Source organism: Hermetia illucens, chromosome 1 (assembly GCF_905115235.1).
Source record: "Hermetia illucens chromosome 1, iHerIll2.2.curated.20191125, whole genome shotgun sequence".
Classification (NCBI taxonomy): domain Eukaryota; kingdom Metazoa; phylum Arthropoda; class Insecta; order Diptera; family Stratiomyidae; genus Hermetia; species Hermetia illucens.
This window is the reverse complement of record NC_051849.1, coordinates 191,501,352-191,519,579: the sequence shown is the minus strand read 5'-3', so window position 1 is coordinate 191,519,579 and position 18,228 is coordinate 191,501,352. Positions and strand designations below refer to the sequence as shown.

The 18,228-nt window shown below is 45.2% G+C and overlaps 1 protein-coding gene across 1 annotated transcript; it reads left to right on the top strand.

Annotated features, from left to right (window-relative positions):
* Window positions 1-11,711: 11,711 nt before the first annotated feature.
* On the top strand, window positions 11,712-12,650 carry LOC119646318 (sarcoplasmic reticulum histidine-rich calcium-binding protein). The gene has a single exon (XM_038046739.1). The coding sequence runs from the start codon at window positions 11,805-11,807 to the stop codon at window positions 12,591-12,593; it is 789 nt and encodes a 262-aa protein (XP_037902667.1). The 5' UTR covers window positions 11,712-11,804; the 3' UTR covers window positions 12,594-12,650.
* The last annotated feature ends 5,578 nt before the right edge of the window (window positions 12,651-18,228 follow it).

Genomic DNA, 18,228 nt, shown 5'->3' with positions numbered 1-18,228 from the left:
CCGGATTCCGTTATTAATGGGCAAGCCTATTGCATACCACCATCTCCAGCATCTTTCCCATGATATCTCAATAATAATAATCGTTTGCGAATCAATCAAATTGGGTCAGGGCTTGAAGGATGTCAGAGCAACTCTAACCCTATAACTTCCTGAAATAACCCCACTCCTATTCCTTTGTGATACGCCAAGCGCCCTTGGGCCTGTGGTTCGACTAAGTTCATTGTTATCAAGTCCGCGTACTCCGATAATACTTCGTAGGTAAATGCTCATTCTCCATTTGGTACTCCCATGTAGTCACACAGATCGAACACTAGCACAAAACAGCAGATAAGGAGAATACGTTGACCGTCAGACTGAGGGTCTTAGTTTCGTTGGTGTTTTTCTTCAGTCCAACTCTACTTGCCCCTTTTTCCAAATCCAAACCCATTTTTCTAAGGTCCATGATCCAATCAGAGAGTAAACCTAGTCGCGGTCTTTGAAGAAAGATATCATAGTCCATTGAACTCCATGTCCTCCGAATAAGGCAGCATGAAGAATGTCCCCGATGACAACTAGATATAACCCCTATGACAAGATGCAGATCAGGTGGAGTCCGCTTTGTACCTCTATTCCACTAATTCTTTATCTCCATGCAACATGTGGCATTTTGCACCATCATATGTAGGGAATAGCCAAACTTTGTCTCGACTTCGTTAATATGCAGCCCGAGATCTCGCGCCAATCGTCGCCTGCTCGATCTGGATGAAGGTAGACTGTACATCTCAGGCTGTTCTTCCCGTAATGCCAATATCGTCAGCGTAGGCCAGTAGTTGGCTGGATTTGAAGAGGATGGTGCCTTTCGCATTTACATCTGCATCGTGAATCACTTTCTCTAGGGCCAGGTTAAAGAGGACGCATGATGGCGTAGACCATTGTTGATGTTGAATGGTCTCGAGAGTGATCCTGCTGCTTACATCTGGCCTCGCACATTAATGAGGATCAGCCTAATCAGTCTTATCAATTTCGTTCATGGCCGTGTACAGTTTTACTCTGGCTGTGCTGTCATAGGCGGCTTGAAAATCGATGAAAAGATAATGCTACTGATGGCCATATTGCAGCAAGTTTTTCCATCGTTTGCCGCAGAGAGTAAATCTGATCTGTTGGTGATTTGCCTGGAGTGAAGCTTCTTTGGTATGAGCCAATGATGTGCTGGGCATATAAGGCTATCCGACCTAGCAAGATAGCGGAGAATACCTTATAGGTAGATGATACTCAGCAACGTGATACCTTTATAATTGCTGCACTGCGTGATATCTCCCTTTTTATGTATGGGACAGATAATGCCTCGTTTCCAGTCGCCATTCGCTGTCCCACACCTTTGACGTTTGTTACTGAACCATTTCGTGTAGCTGGTCGCCTCCATATTTAACCAATTTGGCTGTAATTCCATCAGCTCCTTGCGACTTATTGTTCTTAAGCCGATGAATTGCACGGGCTGTTTCTTCTATGCTTGGTGGTAGCAGCATTTGTCCGTCATCTTCAGTTGGCCAACTCGGCATTATTTTGGTTGATGAACAATTCATCAACTCAACTCATCGCTCCAATATCCTCATTCTGTTGGCATTTCTCTCTTTCCCTCTTTGTCTCAGCAGGATGAGTATCGAGGCGTATAAGACTTCATCCTGCTGACTTGTTGGTAAAACTTCCACGCCTGATGCGGTTGATAAGTCTCCGCGCGTACCCGCGTTCTTTAAGAATGCAACATTACTCAGCATACAGCATTCTTCCGTTCCATTGCTAGCTTACATTCATCGTCGAACCAGCCATTCCGACTTTTCTTGCTGCTGGGACTAAGTATGTTTGTGCACGTATCAATGATAACGTTCTTCAGGTGATTGTGAAGATCATTTTTTGATGCTTCTCCTCCAGGGCATCTGTTAGCTGCGGTTATTGGGGCATACATTTTCCTTTTGTAGTTGTTACGCAGGGCTGTGTTATGAATGGCTTCAGCATTCACTCTCACCTGATTGTCAAAGGCGATTGTAAATGGTGTTCTAATTCGAGCTCGGAGCACTATGCCAACGAGTCTATATTGGCCCCCTACTCGTTCTGCCAATTCAATTCAATTCAATTTGGTTGAAAGTGGTCCCGTTTGGACAGGCCCGTATGCCGTATGTTTGTGGAACGCCTTCCAGGCATACCAAGTACTTCCAATAACCATTTCGTGCGATACTGAATAATCCGCAGTCCATTATCGTTGGTATCCCTATGTAAGCTATGGGAGCCGACGTATCGCCTGGATGGGGGCTCCGTCCCTACTTGACTGTTGAAATCTCCAAACACGATTTTTACATCATACTAGAGGCAATCTTGGAGTCGCAGAGGATATCCTTCTTCGACTCTGCAATCTCCTCTGTAGGGGCGTGAACGTTAATAGGGCTTATATTTCTCAATTTGCCTCGGGAGCGCTGAATGCATAGCCGTTCCCTTATATTTTCAAAGCCCATAACAGCAAGTTTCATCTTTTGAATGACTAAGAAACCTACTCCGAGCACATGGTTCACTGGATGACAGCTGTAGTAGATGATGCAGGAAACCAGACTCTATCGAGCGCTGCTGAGCATCTGTACAGGGAGTGCACGTTCCATGAGAAAATGCGCAAATCGTTATTCCGTTGTCGTTGCCGGGTTCGTCGTTTTAAAATCCATCCAAGACTTTTTCTGTGACTTCGTAACGTCGGTTTTCCGTGTAGAGTTGTCAGCCCTACCCAACCCCCAAACTGGAGGACCAGTTGGTACAATTTGTCCCGGTACAATCGGCGTGGAAGGCTCACCTTCAGCCTTCTCTGCCTGTAGGTTTTCATTAAGAAGGAACTCCCAGCGATCACCACGTGGAGTTGGTGATAAGGTTTGGTAGTAGAGCTATTGGTGTTGGTTCAGCAGCCGTTTCCCAGATTGTATGCTCTATCGTGGACACCAATCCACATTTCGCTCTGGGATCTATACTACTCTTTAACCACCAATGAAAATATGCCTTGTCTTATTACAAACATTCCTTTCTCAAAGTTTCCCAAAATAATGTGAAGCAAGAAGGAATGGAGGTGAATATGAATATGAAACCGCCATATACCGTATCAAGCCATCGTTATTTCGGCCGGCGTTCTAGTCGCTCCTCATTGACTTCGATGTTCAGATCAATCTTGGCAAGTGAATTCTCGTCAGCACGAATATATGTCCACTCCATCGAAGACGTCTTTCTGGCAATTTTCTTGCGATCGGTACAACTCCATATAGATCGCAGATATTCTCATTTCATCCAAAGCCAATTGTTCAACGAAACATGTTCGTCTCCATTACCGCGAGGTGCCGTTCACTGTCTTTTATAGTCTGCTAGCACTCAGAACCAGCAGCTCCCGAAAAATAAAATAATGTCATTGACTGCCTCTGTGGGGCTCAGAGTTTCAAAATTGAAACCATTTTGTTATATCAACAGATTGGTTTTCGAGGGAACTACATGTTATACAAAGACAGATCGTGAACCGATTTTAAGAAGTCTTTGTTTTTTACTAATTCTTAAAAACATTCAAATCAACTTCCAACAAAAAGATAATTAATTTACATGCATTTTCATTGTTTTTAAAATAAATGAGGACTCTTCCGCTGTACACGCTATACTTTTCAATCTTTTCCTCATAACAACTGTTACTCTAACTACAATTGCAATTGTTTCAGATAAATCTCTTATTTGAAATTATGCACAAAATGAAGATTTTTATATCTTTTATTGTCCTTTTCACGGAAGCACAACAGAAAGATTTTCCCCACCGTCTTGTGTTCCCTGTCTGGCTAATTATTCATAATGTAAACGAAGCACCTCGTTAAATTTTCATCAAGCCTTTTGTTTGTCGAACATTTTAATAAATTAAGCATTGTATCCGTTGAAACTGGCGAGGAATAGTCACAACAATTGTAGTAAGGAACAGTAGCTAATTTACAGAAAAGCAACATTGAAATGAGCTTATGGCCGTACATACATATACATGTGTATAGATAGTAACAAAGAGTATCCAGTGAATTGTTTGTTTATTATTTATCTTTCTAAAGGAGAAAATCGGTCTTCACCTGAAAAGTCATCATCATTATTCCCTTTATTTGCCTGGAGCTTGCCGTTTGTGACTCGCCCATTTAGTTGCTGCCGTTCTCGTGAAATTTACTCCGGCATATTCCTAACTTCTGTTATCTGTGTGTTCTCAGAAAGTTTATATCTAAAATGTCCTGAAACTTAAACAACAACGTCTATTAAGCTATCCAGCCATTTATCCACGTGGGACAATGTTGAAGCTGTTCTGCTGAAAAAAAAACTATGGCCTCATTATTCGGAAAGTCTGAAGTGAAATTCATCTCATAGCCGGGACAAGCACTCGCATCTTTGTAGCTAGCAAACATTTGTTAATAGATACTCTTAAGCTTCAAATTTAAGTTCTGCCTTTAGTAAGGCAATCGCTGTTTGCATTTAGTCGCGTCTATCTTGCAGCCCAAAAAAAGGAGAATCGGATGCAAATTAACTGGCGAATTCCACATTGGTAAACAATCCGCCTTGAAAAAGGCTAGAAAATATTTCTTAGCTTGAATAAGAAGAAGTAATTAGTCTTAAGCAAGAAGGATAAGAACATTCAGAGGGCTGAGCCTGTTGAGATAGGACATTAAGCTTCGACTTAGGTTTCTACTTACAGAAACTAATTAAATTTAATTTGTGAATGCTCAGTACTGGCTTACAAATAGTGTGAATTCGTTACTTTGCTACAACTATTGTTCACTCATACCTAGAAAGGTTAGTACTAGATGGTTCCCTCTATGAATTTTCTTTGACTCAAAATTCTGTTGTTGTCAGAAAACCTACCGAAATATCCTCGGTAGCAATTTTGAGCTCGATTTAATCGGAGCTACACAAAAACTTTAAGATATTAGTTAGTTAGTCTAGTTTACTGGGGGGAGACGCAGCTCCGAGCACTCAGGCCATTGTTAGACCCATTGTACTATCCCCGTAAATTGCCTATTCAATGGCTTCCCGCCTACGGTGTTCGCAGGCTTTAGCGCATCTGAGAACATTCTCCTGAGGCAGAGAGTGTGCAGATTCTTCATTGAAGAAAACCTTGCTAAGGTGTCTTCGTCTGAGATCTGTGGGTGCCGGGCAGCTGCAGAAAAAATGCAGCACCGTCTCCTCCTCCTCCTCACATTCGCTGCACATAGCCGAAACCATTACCCCAATTTTTTCCTATGGTAGCTTAAGCAGCAGTGTCCCGTTAGTGTCTCACTTTTTAAGGGACAACAAAATGCCGCTCTAGTGGCCCTAAGGTCTTTCACAAGGATTTTCGCCTGCCGACAAGAGTCCAAGCGATGTTAGAGTGCCCCGACACCCACATTAGGAATATCTCGTTCAGTCGGCCAAGTTTCAGCAGCACCTGATGACAACTCCATACCAACTGGTTTGATATGCCGTTGGTGTTTTGTGCTGATAATGCTGCCCGACTGTCGGAACAGATTCGAATAGTGCGACCCCTCTATGTCTGTCGCAGACCTTCTTCTGCACTTGCTAAGGACTAGGAAACACTTCCTATGTGAGTAGAATCTGGGATATTTCATTAGACGAAGACATCGAGTGCAATTTATCAATGCCAGAGGTGGCGTGGTCTGATTATGCTTCATGTAAAAGTTACATAATGTGGCAAATCCTCAGACGACCTCTTCGTGGTGGCGCTAGAAATCGTCTTCGGACGGGCGAAGAATCTGTAGGGCCGGGCTGGGAGTAGGCTCAACTGCTTGTCTGCTAGTCATGTGTTAGGGTCAAGTAGACTTGGCGGGTGAATGAACTGAAGAAACAGACCGGGGATCGTCCTCCCTGTACTGGAGAAGGTGCTAATAGGACCCCAAGCCAAGGTGGAACATACACATAGATGTACATAGATGGTGGCGGGGCTGAGCAGGTGGGAAGAAAACGCACACTCTTGCGGAAAAGTGGCTATGGAAGGGACGAAGACAAAATATCAACACTTTCGACGCAGGGGCTTAGAACCCCAGTACTGGCGGGATTTGGTAGTGAAGAAGTTGTCTGGGGTCGTTGATATCCTTCGACTTACATCGTTGTATCTAATGCCACTTATGACTTAGTGTGGAGTTGCCAAACTTCCCATTAGGTGCATCCCCTCTAGCGGATAAAAATTAAACCAAATATGGATGACGGGAAAGGTAATTCTTATAAGGTGCAGGGTTTCGGGGCGGCCTGGTTTGATTATGCTTCAGGTTAAAGTTGCATAATTCGGCAAGTCCTCAGACGACTTCCTAGTGGTGGCCGCTGGAAGCCGTCTTCGGGCGGACCAAGAGTGTGTAGGGCCGAGCTGCGAGTAGGCTCATCCAATTGACGAGGATCTGCTTGTCTGCTGGTCATATGTTAAGGGTAAGTTGATCTGGCGGGGGGATGGACCGAAGCAACAGCTCGGGGACCGTCCTCCCTGCACCGGAGAAGGTGCTAATAGGACCCCAAGCCCAGATGGAACAGCATACGCCCAGGGCTGCGCGGTCAATGGGGATGTCTTTAGTATGCGAACACTGTATACCTTGGGCACTTTTAGTTTCATATGAGAACCTTACCCTGGTGGCCGAGCTAGCCGGGTGGACATTCTTCCCTGACTACTCATGGAACAAAGACATGGACTCAATTCTAAAAATAAAAAAATCGACGATAGAAGAAGTGGGGGTGATGCTAGACGCATCATCAGAGGACGAGTTGCTAGTATCCAACCAGGAGAGAGTAGCCGTTGGGAGCAGTACACTCGGTGACAGCTGTAGTACCGCTGTGCGGAAACGAACCGCAGGGACTTCCCGGAGCGAGGCAGCAAACGGACTAGTGGTGTCCAGCCTGGAATCCACTGCCGTAATACTGGGTGTAGCGAGTACCAGGTATAATACCCCTAACCCGAAACCCTCGGCGTCGGGGGATCCCTCAAAAGTGAAAACCGACAAGAACGTCGGTCACCGCAAACCAGCTAAGGAGCTAGGATCCACTGGTGTTCTGCTCAAGAGCCACTACCAGAAGGCCATGCATATTCTCAGCAAGATTGCTAAGAATAAAAAGACGGGTACTGTCGACGAGTGGGGTGAAAAAAGCCTCGCTAAATACCAGGCGATTGATGAGGAATACAATAGCAAACGCTTGGCAGACGAGTAGAAGGCGAAACTCATCGCTCTGAAACGCAATCGATCTCAAGACGAGGTCGAGCAAAATCACAAGCGGAGCAGAGTGAGCAAGAGTTCAGACGCTAAACAAGAAAAATTTGCAGCAACAGTCAGCCAACGAGCCACGAACTGCGAAACCCTTCAGCGATGTAGCCAGGAGCCACTTACGTGTGGCGCTGACGGATAGTAATTCCGTCCTCGGCTTTCATGGCTCACGACCGATCAGCTCCACTAGAAGAACTACAACATCTGACGAACACCATACCCACAAAGAAGGCCAACCTGTTGACAGGCTGCGACACCAATGCAAGGCACACACCTTGGGGCAGCTCGGATGTCAACGAGAGGCTTGAATCATTCTTTGATTTCATTGTTACTTCAAACCTTTCGGTGTGTAGCAGGGCAGTATACCAACTTTCCATTTCCTCAGCTCGGAGAACTGTGACGGTTGGGAAGAGGTCCTCGATATCACCCTACTAACCGACAATGGGATTCTTAGGGTGGAGAACTGGAGAATGTCTGACCAAATATCCTTCTCAAATCACAGTTGGATACTTTTCAATCTAGATATCGCCGTAGAGGTCTCCAAACCCCTGAAGATCGACTGCAGAAATCTTGATCATGTAATTAAGAACAAACTCTCCGATGCGCAAATTGATAAGATTGACATAACAGGCGAAATGGAGTCAAAGGTCGGGGCTCTGGAAAAGACATTCGATGCCACCTTTAAAGTCTCGTGCCCTTCTAAGTACAGCAAGAAGAAACTGTGGAATGAAGATCTCTCCAGCCTCAGGAAGCTGACCAGAGAAATCTTCAACATCTGCTACCGGCATAAATATTGGCAGCCATACAAGGGCTGCCTGAAAAAGTACAAGTCGGCCATCAAGACCGCAAATAGGCGGCCTTGATTGGACTATTGTCAAAACATCGAAAGCACCAGCGAATCCGGAAGGCTGAGGAAGATTCTGTCCATAGAACATAAGAGCCCATCCTTCCTTAAAAAGTCGGAAGGCTCCTAAACGGAATCTTCTAGTGAGACCTTTGAGCTGCTGATTCAAACGCGCTTTCCCGCCAGGGAGGAGGACTGTCGGTCAGAGCCTTGCTTGGAGGGTTTGCAACCACCCCAGCTGTACAAAACTGCCAAATCGGTAATTACTGAGGATAAGAGCGGCTGGGCTATAAACCGCTTCTCCGCATATAAATCTCCGGGCCCAGTTGTTATAATGCCAGTCATGCTACAAAAGCAGCAGGGGAGAGTTGTGCTGAATAGCCTAGAGCGCGTCCTGGACATCCACTTAAGAACGATTATAGAGTGAACCCCTTTCTCTATGTCCCAGCATACCTACCTCAAAGGAAAATCCACAGAAACCGCTCTCAACGAGGTAATTAGCACGGTAGAGCGGTCATTGCAGTATAAGCTGCCTTCTTGGATATAGAGGGAGCATTCAACAACGTTAGTACCAACGCCATCAAGGAAGCCTTGACCAGTACTGGATTGGAGGGGTATCTTACACCCCAGGGTTGTGCCTCCGGTGCTCTGATTAATAGTAATGGAGGAAATTTTACGAATATTGGACGGCAGCGGGGGAGAGGGGGTGAATGTAGAGGCATATGCCGACGACTTGGTGATATTATTGTCAGGGGTGTTTCCTCCATTATGAGCGACATCATGGAAGGAGCGTTGCGAAAGGTATGCCTGTGGGCCGCAAAATGCGGACTCCGCATAAACCCAACCAAAATGGAACTGATGCTATTCACCATCAAGACAAGGACACCTGATTTCCACCGACCACGGCTGAATGAACAAAGATTCGTTCTTTCCTCCAATGTAAAGTATCTGGGTGTAATTGTGGATCCAAGACTAAATTGGAGATTGAACATAGAGCTGAGTGTTAAGAAGGCCTATATGCCTGCAAGAGAACCTTTGCAAAAAAAATGGGGTCTCCGGCCAAGGATGATTCTCTTAATGCACACCGCTATGGTGCGTCCAATCCTAACGTACGGCTCTATTGTGTGATGGCAGGCTTTGAGCAAAAAATACAATAGGATAAAGCTTAATAGGATTCAAAGAACCGCGTGTGCAGGTGCTACTGAGGCTCTGCTGTCCTGCCCGGCAGATGCTCTCAATGTATTTCTGCATCTCCTCCCCCTAGCCATACACATTAAATACGTTGTAGCGTGCAGTGCAGTCAGATTACGTGAGTCCGGCTATCGCCATAGTAACATCCTAGACGAAGTTCCTCGGGAAATCTGGACATTCTCCACGGACTATGCCACACGCAAGCTAAACTTCACGAGAAACTTTGCTGTGGACTTTCGAACCAGGGCAAAGAGGAAGACCGGCGACGTGTTGCAAGGTTATGACTCAATATTCTTTACCGATGGATCAAAGATGGTCCTTAAAGTCGGCGCGAGGGATTTCTCGAATACATACAGTGTATCCGAGTCGTATGACCTCCCAGTTTTCGCCAATATATTCCAAGCGGAAGTACTCGCGATATTGGAAGTCTGTCGATGGCTAAAGCGTGATCCGACCCACAAGCGTAACATAGCCATTCTGGCCGGCAACCAAGCGGCCATAAAAGCATTGTACTCAGCCACGATAGCCTCCAGGCTGGTAGGGCAGTACAGAGACGCGCTGAACCTTCTGGGCAGCACGCTTAAGGTCACCCTTCTCTGGGTTTCCGGGCATAGGAACATAAAATAAAATGAGCAAGCTGACGGATTAGCCAGGCGGGGCTCCGCTCTTAGCAGCCCTTTGGTGAATACAGTCGAGGTTTCGCTGGCGGCTGCAGGGGCGGAGTCTACTCGCATTACCTACCAGCCGCGGGCTTTAGATGGCTTGTGCCAAGCCAAAGAGGATTTAGCCCGCTTATAACGTAACCCACTCACGAGAGCTTCTGTGCCAGATGCGTGCAACTGTATTCAAGGTTACGGCCAGGCTCGGCATACCCAACAATTCCCATTGCCAAAGCTGCAGAGAAAGAAGGGAAACCCTCATGCACTTTCTCTACGGTTGTCAGGCTACGAATACTGGCTAAATCATTCTTTGGGGACTTCAGAGAGATTTCTAGCTGCAGGGTGGGGGAGCTGCTTTCCTTCGTGTATGCTACGGACTGTCTCTGAAGATCCGAGCCGGCTTGACTCTGCTTCCCTGCTCTTATAACCGCAGTCACGGTCTTAGGACTTTGCGCCATCGAAACGCACACCACAGATCAAATTGCGCTCCTCGGAGCGGCCACTGATACCTACGTACCTACCATCACTGCCAGAGGACTCCCAGACTGAGGTTGTCCCCACCCCATATACAGACATACCACTGAACAGAGGCCGGTTTTATTGCTGCTTATCTGGTCATCCCATAACCATACATGACATAATTAAACTTCCGGGTACCTGACTGACTTCGAAATATCCTTCTTGCTGATAACGTTGAATTACTAGTCACCATTCATGGAATTTTCAGCGAGATTATCCATTTAGGTCCTAACTTACCACCGCGAAATAACTCCATTTCATCTAAAAACTCCTGAGCGCTAGAGTAAAAGCCAAGATTCATTACGAAGTGCAAAAGAGAGCGCATACAATACGTAATTAACTTCAGGCGTCGAACGATAAAGGCGTAATAAAATCTCCTCCTTCCGCTTCTTTGATAGATAGCTTCCCCCATATCCTTTTTGCATGGCTTTTGCTTTGCTTCTTGCTCGCAGAAATCATATCGTCCTCCGCAGAAGTGAAATTGCAAAAAGCCAATTAAATCCTAGAAACTATTTCAATATTTTACTCTGAAAGTACAAATAAACCGCAACTTGGTCCTCGTTGCACTTGAGTTTCTTATTAATTCAATTAACGCTATATAAATGGAAGCGGAAGAGAAGGGAGCTAGCTCGCGGGGAGCCAGGACCTAACAGCATCAGCCACTATCTCCGGCATCGTTTTCATCTAAGTGCATCCATCTACGTTTCGATGCGGAGGAAGCATTCGCCATTTATATAATTATCAAATTTGATTACTCCGTTATCGAAGTGGCTGTGCAGAAAGTGCCGGAGTTTGGAATGGATGGTGTTATGTGAGTGCGTAATGGAATTGTGTTTAATAATTTAAAAGGTTTCGGGTGAACTGGTCGTAAGTTTCGGAAACTTTCACGTGCTGAAAGGGGTGAGTACTTAGCACGGCGAAGTAATGAAATAAATCCTAAATTCTAGGGAAATATTAGATGCAACATTGTTACTTTTAATTCGGAATTACTAGGAAACCATTGATTGCAATCTAATGGTATTTGACCGCTTTGCAATCCTATTCTTGCTTAGGAAAACCGCAAACTAGTTACTGTTCAATCTGTTTACTGAACTATTGCAGCCTCTTGACCGCAACCCATTCTCTTCATTGGCTCAGAGTCGTCCGGCAACATGGAAATCAATCTATAAATGACCACAAACTTTTCACTTTCGGAATCAGTCCAGACTCAACTATCAATCCAAACTGTCCGATTGCTGGGAGCAGATATTGCTCGTAGACATAAACTGAGATAACCGGCAGCAAACAATCAAACTGTCCAGTTCCGGTCAGGCAACAACATTTCAAGCCTTCTGAATGTCGTTATCGGCGGCGACGATGACCATGACGGCGACATCAAAATCAAAATCACTTTGGATTCTCTTATCAGGCTTGTGGCTATGTGCAATGATAATATCAACAAGTGCTCATCCCCATTTTGAGGATTTGCAGGCGTTAGCCTCTGAAAAACATGAGGAGGATGAATGGAAAAAAGGTGACGGGGAGGAACATCATTCGGAGGAGCATTCCAAGAAGGGCGAAAAAGGAGAGAAGGGCTACAAGCACGAACATCACCACGACAAAGGCGAAAAGGGACATCACGACAAAGAAGGCAAGAAAGGCGATCACTATGAAGAAAGCGGCCATGAAAAGAAGCACCACGACGAAGCTGGCCACTTTCACGAACACAAAAAGGGCAAAAAAGGCGAAAAGGGCCACGAATATGAGGAAAAGGGCTCATTTAAGAAAGGTCACTCGACCAAAGGCCATCATGAAATTCACAAACTGGACGAGTACAAGAAGGATAAGAAATTCTTTGATGAGGATCATGACGAAGGATTCGATGAAAAATACGGTGATTACCACGACGAGCACAAGCATAAGAAGGGAGGACATCACAAATCCGGCAGCCACAAGTCCGGTCATCATCATGATGGATTTGGTAAGAAAGGACATGAGAAAAAGGGTGGACATCATTCGGAACATGGTGGACATAAGGACGAGAAAGGACACGAGGAACATTATGGTCATAAGGAAGAGTATGAGAAGAAAGATGGTGATGAAGAGCATAAGAAATGGGGACATAAAAAGGGTCATTATTGGTAGAAGTAAATCTTAATATATATTGAAATAAATGCATTGAAGGACTTGAAGCTTATTCTATGTATATTATTATATGGTGACTATAAATAAAATTATCGTGGTGGCAAAAATTGGAAATATTTCAGTGAATAGATGGACTTGCGGATTAGCTTTCACACAAAATTTATCTAATTTTACGAACATGAAAAAGCTACATTTCCCCGTCCTCTTGAATTAGTGTTTTGCTGGAATACGATTTTGGGAAAGTTCTTTTTAGGAAATCCTCAGAAAAATTTCATTTCAACAGCGACGATTAGAGCTTCCTCACAGGAAAAGGAATAAGAAATTCAAACTCCAACTCCATATGCGGAAAAGGACGAATTGGTCGCTCCGTGTTTCCATTCAATCCATACCATAATTCACCGACCCTTCGAAGATTTATCCCATCTGCGCGGCCATAGATAATATGACACTGTCCTTACCATATTCCTGCGTTCTTTATGTCCTTTATGTCCTTCTACTGGGTCTGCTGCTCACCATCACCAGTAGTGCCTCATCTGATGTCGTTCTAAAAGCGCTGCAAACCCTCAGAGCCATCAGTGGATAAACCGAACTCAGCTGCTTCACGTACTTTTGTCTTTGAGAGTTCACAAGCGCCTCCGCGTACACAACCGACGCATCGCACCATTCTAGGTAGAAGCAATCTTTGACAATGTTTCGACCCGCTAACATTCGGCAACATTTTCGCGTGCGCCGTGGTAGAACTAACTGCTATTCGGCATGCATACTTTTGGTGTTTCCCAAAACTCAGTTAGCCATTAATCATCACCCAAAGGTATTTCATAGACGAATTCGATACGACACATGTCCACTGACTTCCACTTTCATAATGTTCTTCTTTAAGCCATGTCATCTGCAAAGCCGTTAATTGTAGTCACTTCTCGGACGGTATGACATTTTACGGCAGGCGACCCTGTATGGAGCCCTGTGATAACTCCGCTGCGACCATATATTCTTTAGGCTCCTCGTGCGTCCCGTACCGGAGAGCCCTCTCCGAGAGAAATTTAGTGCATTTTTGACATCCAGTGCCAAACAACAGAACCCAAAGCATATTTTGCCAGACTCACCACCATGCTTATTGCATTCATCGTAAAGTGGGAACGCCGAAACTCATACTGGCATCCCAAAAGCATTGTATCCAACAGGCAGATCAGGCGATATGATGCTGGCATCTCCCGATGGTGCACTTGTGCAGCTGGGGACCGTTTACCACTGTTTTGGTAATGAGAAAACAAGAGGGCAACAATATCTTTTAGAGAGTGCGAGCAGGTCACTTGAGTTGAAATTCGCAAACTTTTCATTACCACCTTGTAAGCCCATTTCCCCCTTGGTACCATGGAAACCGGGATAGGCCTCCGGGGGAAAATGCCGCAGGAGAACTCCGGGAGGAGGTGTTTTCATAGCGATTGTGCCCACATCGAAGAGAGAGCTCCTTAGGGATGCCGTACTCGTTAGTTTCTATAGGGGCAGGGAGGTATGAATATTGCATAAACCATCACCGCTATACCAATCAGTCAAGGCGTATGATTATGATCTCCGAATCAATCCGTATTCAGAGAGGACCATGGGGTTAACACGTAAAACCACAAAAACTTAACTGGTAATCAATGATCTTAGACTTTTCCTTAAACCCCTGTTAAATCCTACTTTCCCGGAAATATGCCGCCCGAAAAATCGCAATTTTTTGTTGCACCACTAGTTTCATTACCTACAATAAAGTCGTCATTTTTCGGGCATATTAACATCACATGCTTCCGTCACCCATTTGATGATTTAGATGGTGTTCCAATGGCCGTACCATGCGGGACTATATTAGGCTTGAGCCTGTGCCTCTCAAAATTTTTGCCGTTTACCTTTGTTTGCTCTTGAAGTCGATGCAGATTGCTTGGTGGTTACCGTAGGTATAGTCCCTACTAACTTGTCAAGCAGTTCTTCTGGCTAAAACGGCCCTCGACTGCCTTTTAAGTAGCCCACGCATTAAAATCATGAACAAGGACCTTTGATCCAGGTGCTCTCGTGTCCAGAACTACTCGACAAAGGTAGCACTAGATGGGGCTTAGCAGCTATATATGTGGATTCTTTTCACTTTGGCTCAGATGAATTCACCATTCAGGAACTCCATTATTTGTTCTCCAGAAGCAAGCCGCGGCGCTCGCTCCCACCTAAATACCAACACCGTGGTTTCGAAATGGTTCACTAATTTTGGCCATATCGATACCACCCTGATCTGAAAGAGTCGGCCCTGCTCCCCGTAGCAGTGTTTACGGTTGATTTATATCAGCCTCATTTGCGGCTTCTGATGAAGGCTCTACTGTACTCGCGCACCTGCTATTGCCTGCAATGTGCAGATTGTTTACCTTTTTGTTACCTTTGCACAGTATACAATTCGGAGCAGCTCGATAGTACTTGCTAGTGTAGTTTCTGCATTGATTTGGCCTGTCATTCGAAGTGGAGATGTCTCTGCGATGTGACTACCGTTTCAGTGCCACCTAGTCTCTAAGCCAACACATAACCCACTCTATTTTTACTCTCCCGACTGCCAACAGTTTCAGTGCTCACGATGGCATTTGTGTTCCCCCGTCAGCTTTTTAGCGTTTTCTCGATGACTCCTGAAATTTGACCCTTTTCCAAGGCCTCGCAAACTCATTTATACCCTTGCAAACTATACTGATCTCCGGAGTGCTAAACCTTATATCAGCTTCCTATCCTAAGAACTTAACTTTATCTTCCTGTAATTTGAAGCGAAATACAATATGTTTTTGCAACTCTTATGGTGGATATTATGTTTACCCCAGGTCCCAGGGCGAAACGTGGATTGGTCCCTACAATGGAGCATACAACCTGGGAAACGCCCGCTCGACCAACATCAACAGTTCTATTATCAAACCCTATCTGTACCTCCACGTGGTAATCGCTGGATGTTCTTCCTGAATGAAAACCTGCAGACGGAGAAGGATGAACGCGAGTCTATCGCTGCTAAAAACAGGACAAATTGTACCAACTGGTCCTCCAAGTTAGGGGTTGGACTTTACAACTGTACAACGACGAAGCTGGCAAAACGGAATAACGATTTGCGCATTTTCTCATGGATCGTGCACTCCCTGTACAGACCGAATGTTGCCCAGGAGCTAGCCGATACCATGTCCCAATATAAGGCTGATGTAATAGCGCTGCAAGAGATGCGTTGGACAGGGACCGGTTTCCTGAAGAAGATTATTACATACATATATATTATCATCCAGTAAACAATATCCTCGGAGTTGGTTTGCCTTCTATGAGGCAGTTAAGCGAACTCACGAAACCTGTCTCAAGAATTATATCAAAATCATACTTGGAGATTTCAACAGTCGAGTAGGGACGGAGCCCGTATTCAGGCGAAACGTCGACTCCCATAGCTTATATAAGGATGCCAATGATAACGGGCAGCGGATTATTCAATTAGCAGTATGGCACGAAATGGTTATTGGAAGTACCTGGTTTGCGCAGAAAGCAAAAGTCAACCAAATTGACCACGTGCTGATTGAATGCCGCCATCTCTCAGCCTTAATGAATGCCAGAACATATAGGGAAGCCAATGTACCTTCGGATCACTATCTCGTTGGCATAGTGCACCGGGTTCGAATTACAACACCACCTACAATCCCCTCTGACACTCAGGTGAGAGTGAAGCCATTCACAACACAGCACTCCGCGACACCTATAAGCGGGAAATGGATGCTGCAATAACCGCAGCTAACAGATACCCAGGAGATGAAGGATCAACAAATGATCTTCACAACCACCAGAAGGGCGTTATCATTGGTACGGCCACAAACATACTCACAAAAAAAGTCGGAACGGCTGCTTTGACGATGAAAGTAAGCTTGGAATGGAAGGAAAGAATGCTGCTTGCCGAGTAATGTTCTATTATCAAAGAACGCGGGCACGCCAGAGACTTATCACGAACTCCGTCGAACGGAGAAAAAACTTCATGGACGAGAAAGATAGCCTGGGTAAACCAACGGATCTGTGAACAGGAAAGTACAGGGAGCAACCGCACCAGGCGTGGAAGTTTTGCCAACAAGTCAGCAGGATGAAGCTTTATTTACCTCGATGCTCATGCTACCGAGGCAAAGAGGGAAATCTGATTTCCGACAGAATGGGCATGTTGGAGTAATGGGTTGAATATTTTGATGAATTGCTCAACAATCAAAATATCGGCAAGTTGGAGGTTCTGCCAACTAAAGACGAGGGGCAAATGCTGTCACCACCAAGCATGGAAAAAACAGTCCGATTGCACGGACTTAAAAATCATAAGTATAGGAGCCGATGGAATTACAGCCGAACTGGGTAAATATGTAGGCGACCAATTACACCAAGCGGTTCATCAACTGATGCTCAAGGTATGGGGCAGCGAATCAATGCCTGACGACTGGCAACGAGGCATTATCTTCCCCATACATAAAAACTGAGATATCACGCAGTGTAACAACTATAGGTATCACGGTACCATCTATAAGATATTCTCCGCTATCTTGCTAGGTCGGATAGCCCCATACCCCCAGAACATCATTGGCCCATTCCAAAGAGGCTTCACTCCAGACAAATCAGCAATACATCAGATTTTCTCTCCTTGGCAAACGATGAATATGGCCATAAGTTGAACCATCTTTTCATGGACTTTAAAGCCGTCTATGTTAGCATAGCCAGGGTAAAACTTTACACGGCCATGACTGGTTAGGATCACCCTGACTAATGTGTGAGACCACATAAAAGCAGCAGGATCACTCTCAAGACCTTCAACATTAACAACGGTCTAAGACAACGGCATGACCTATGAAGCGTCCTCTTTAACTTGGCCCTGGAAAAAGTGATTCGTGCTGCTGAGACAAATGCGAGAGACACCACCCTTCCATCTAGTGGTCTATGCTAACGATATCAACATCATGGCAAAAACGACCTAAAACGTACAAACTGCCTTCATCCAGATCGAGCAGGCGGCGCGAGATCTTGGACTACACATCAATGAAGCAAGACGAAGTATATGATGGCAGCGTCAGCACACACAGGAGTGTCCGAATAGCTGAGTGGTTATAGTACAAGGCTGTCGTACGAAAGGTCGCGGTTCAAATCTCACTGTTGGCAGTGAAATTTCTATCGTAATTTGAAGTCGAATATCAGTTGACTCAGCTGTGAATGAGTACCTGAGTTAAATCAAGGTAATAATCTCGTGCGATCGCAGCGCTGACCACATTACTTCCTACAGGCTATCTTGTAGTGTGCTGTTACGGTCTTGAATGAAGTGCTCTAACACACTTCAAGGCCCTGATCCAATTGGATTGTTGCGCCTACGATTATTAATGTCAGCACCAAAAGTGAAAGAACGAACAGCATTAAATCGCACTGGCTTAACAATCTCATAACTTCGAACGTTATGTAGCCTGAGAGCCGTTTCCACGAGATGCTACTCTGGTGTAACAGAACAGAATGTCACAGCTGTCAGCTCACATGCGGCCTACGCCGAATCCTCTGCCAAATCATAAGTCCGTATCGTACCGGGTCGTCGTCATCACCGCTCATGTTACTTCACCGCCAAGTTGCAGCCGGTTACCCGAAGCTC

Coding starts and splice junctions, on each gene's coding strand:
- LOC119646318 (XM_038046739.1), top strand. CDS start 11,805: ATGTCGTTATCGGCGGCGACGATGACCATGACGGCGACATCAAAATCA.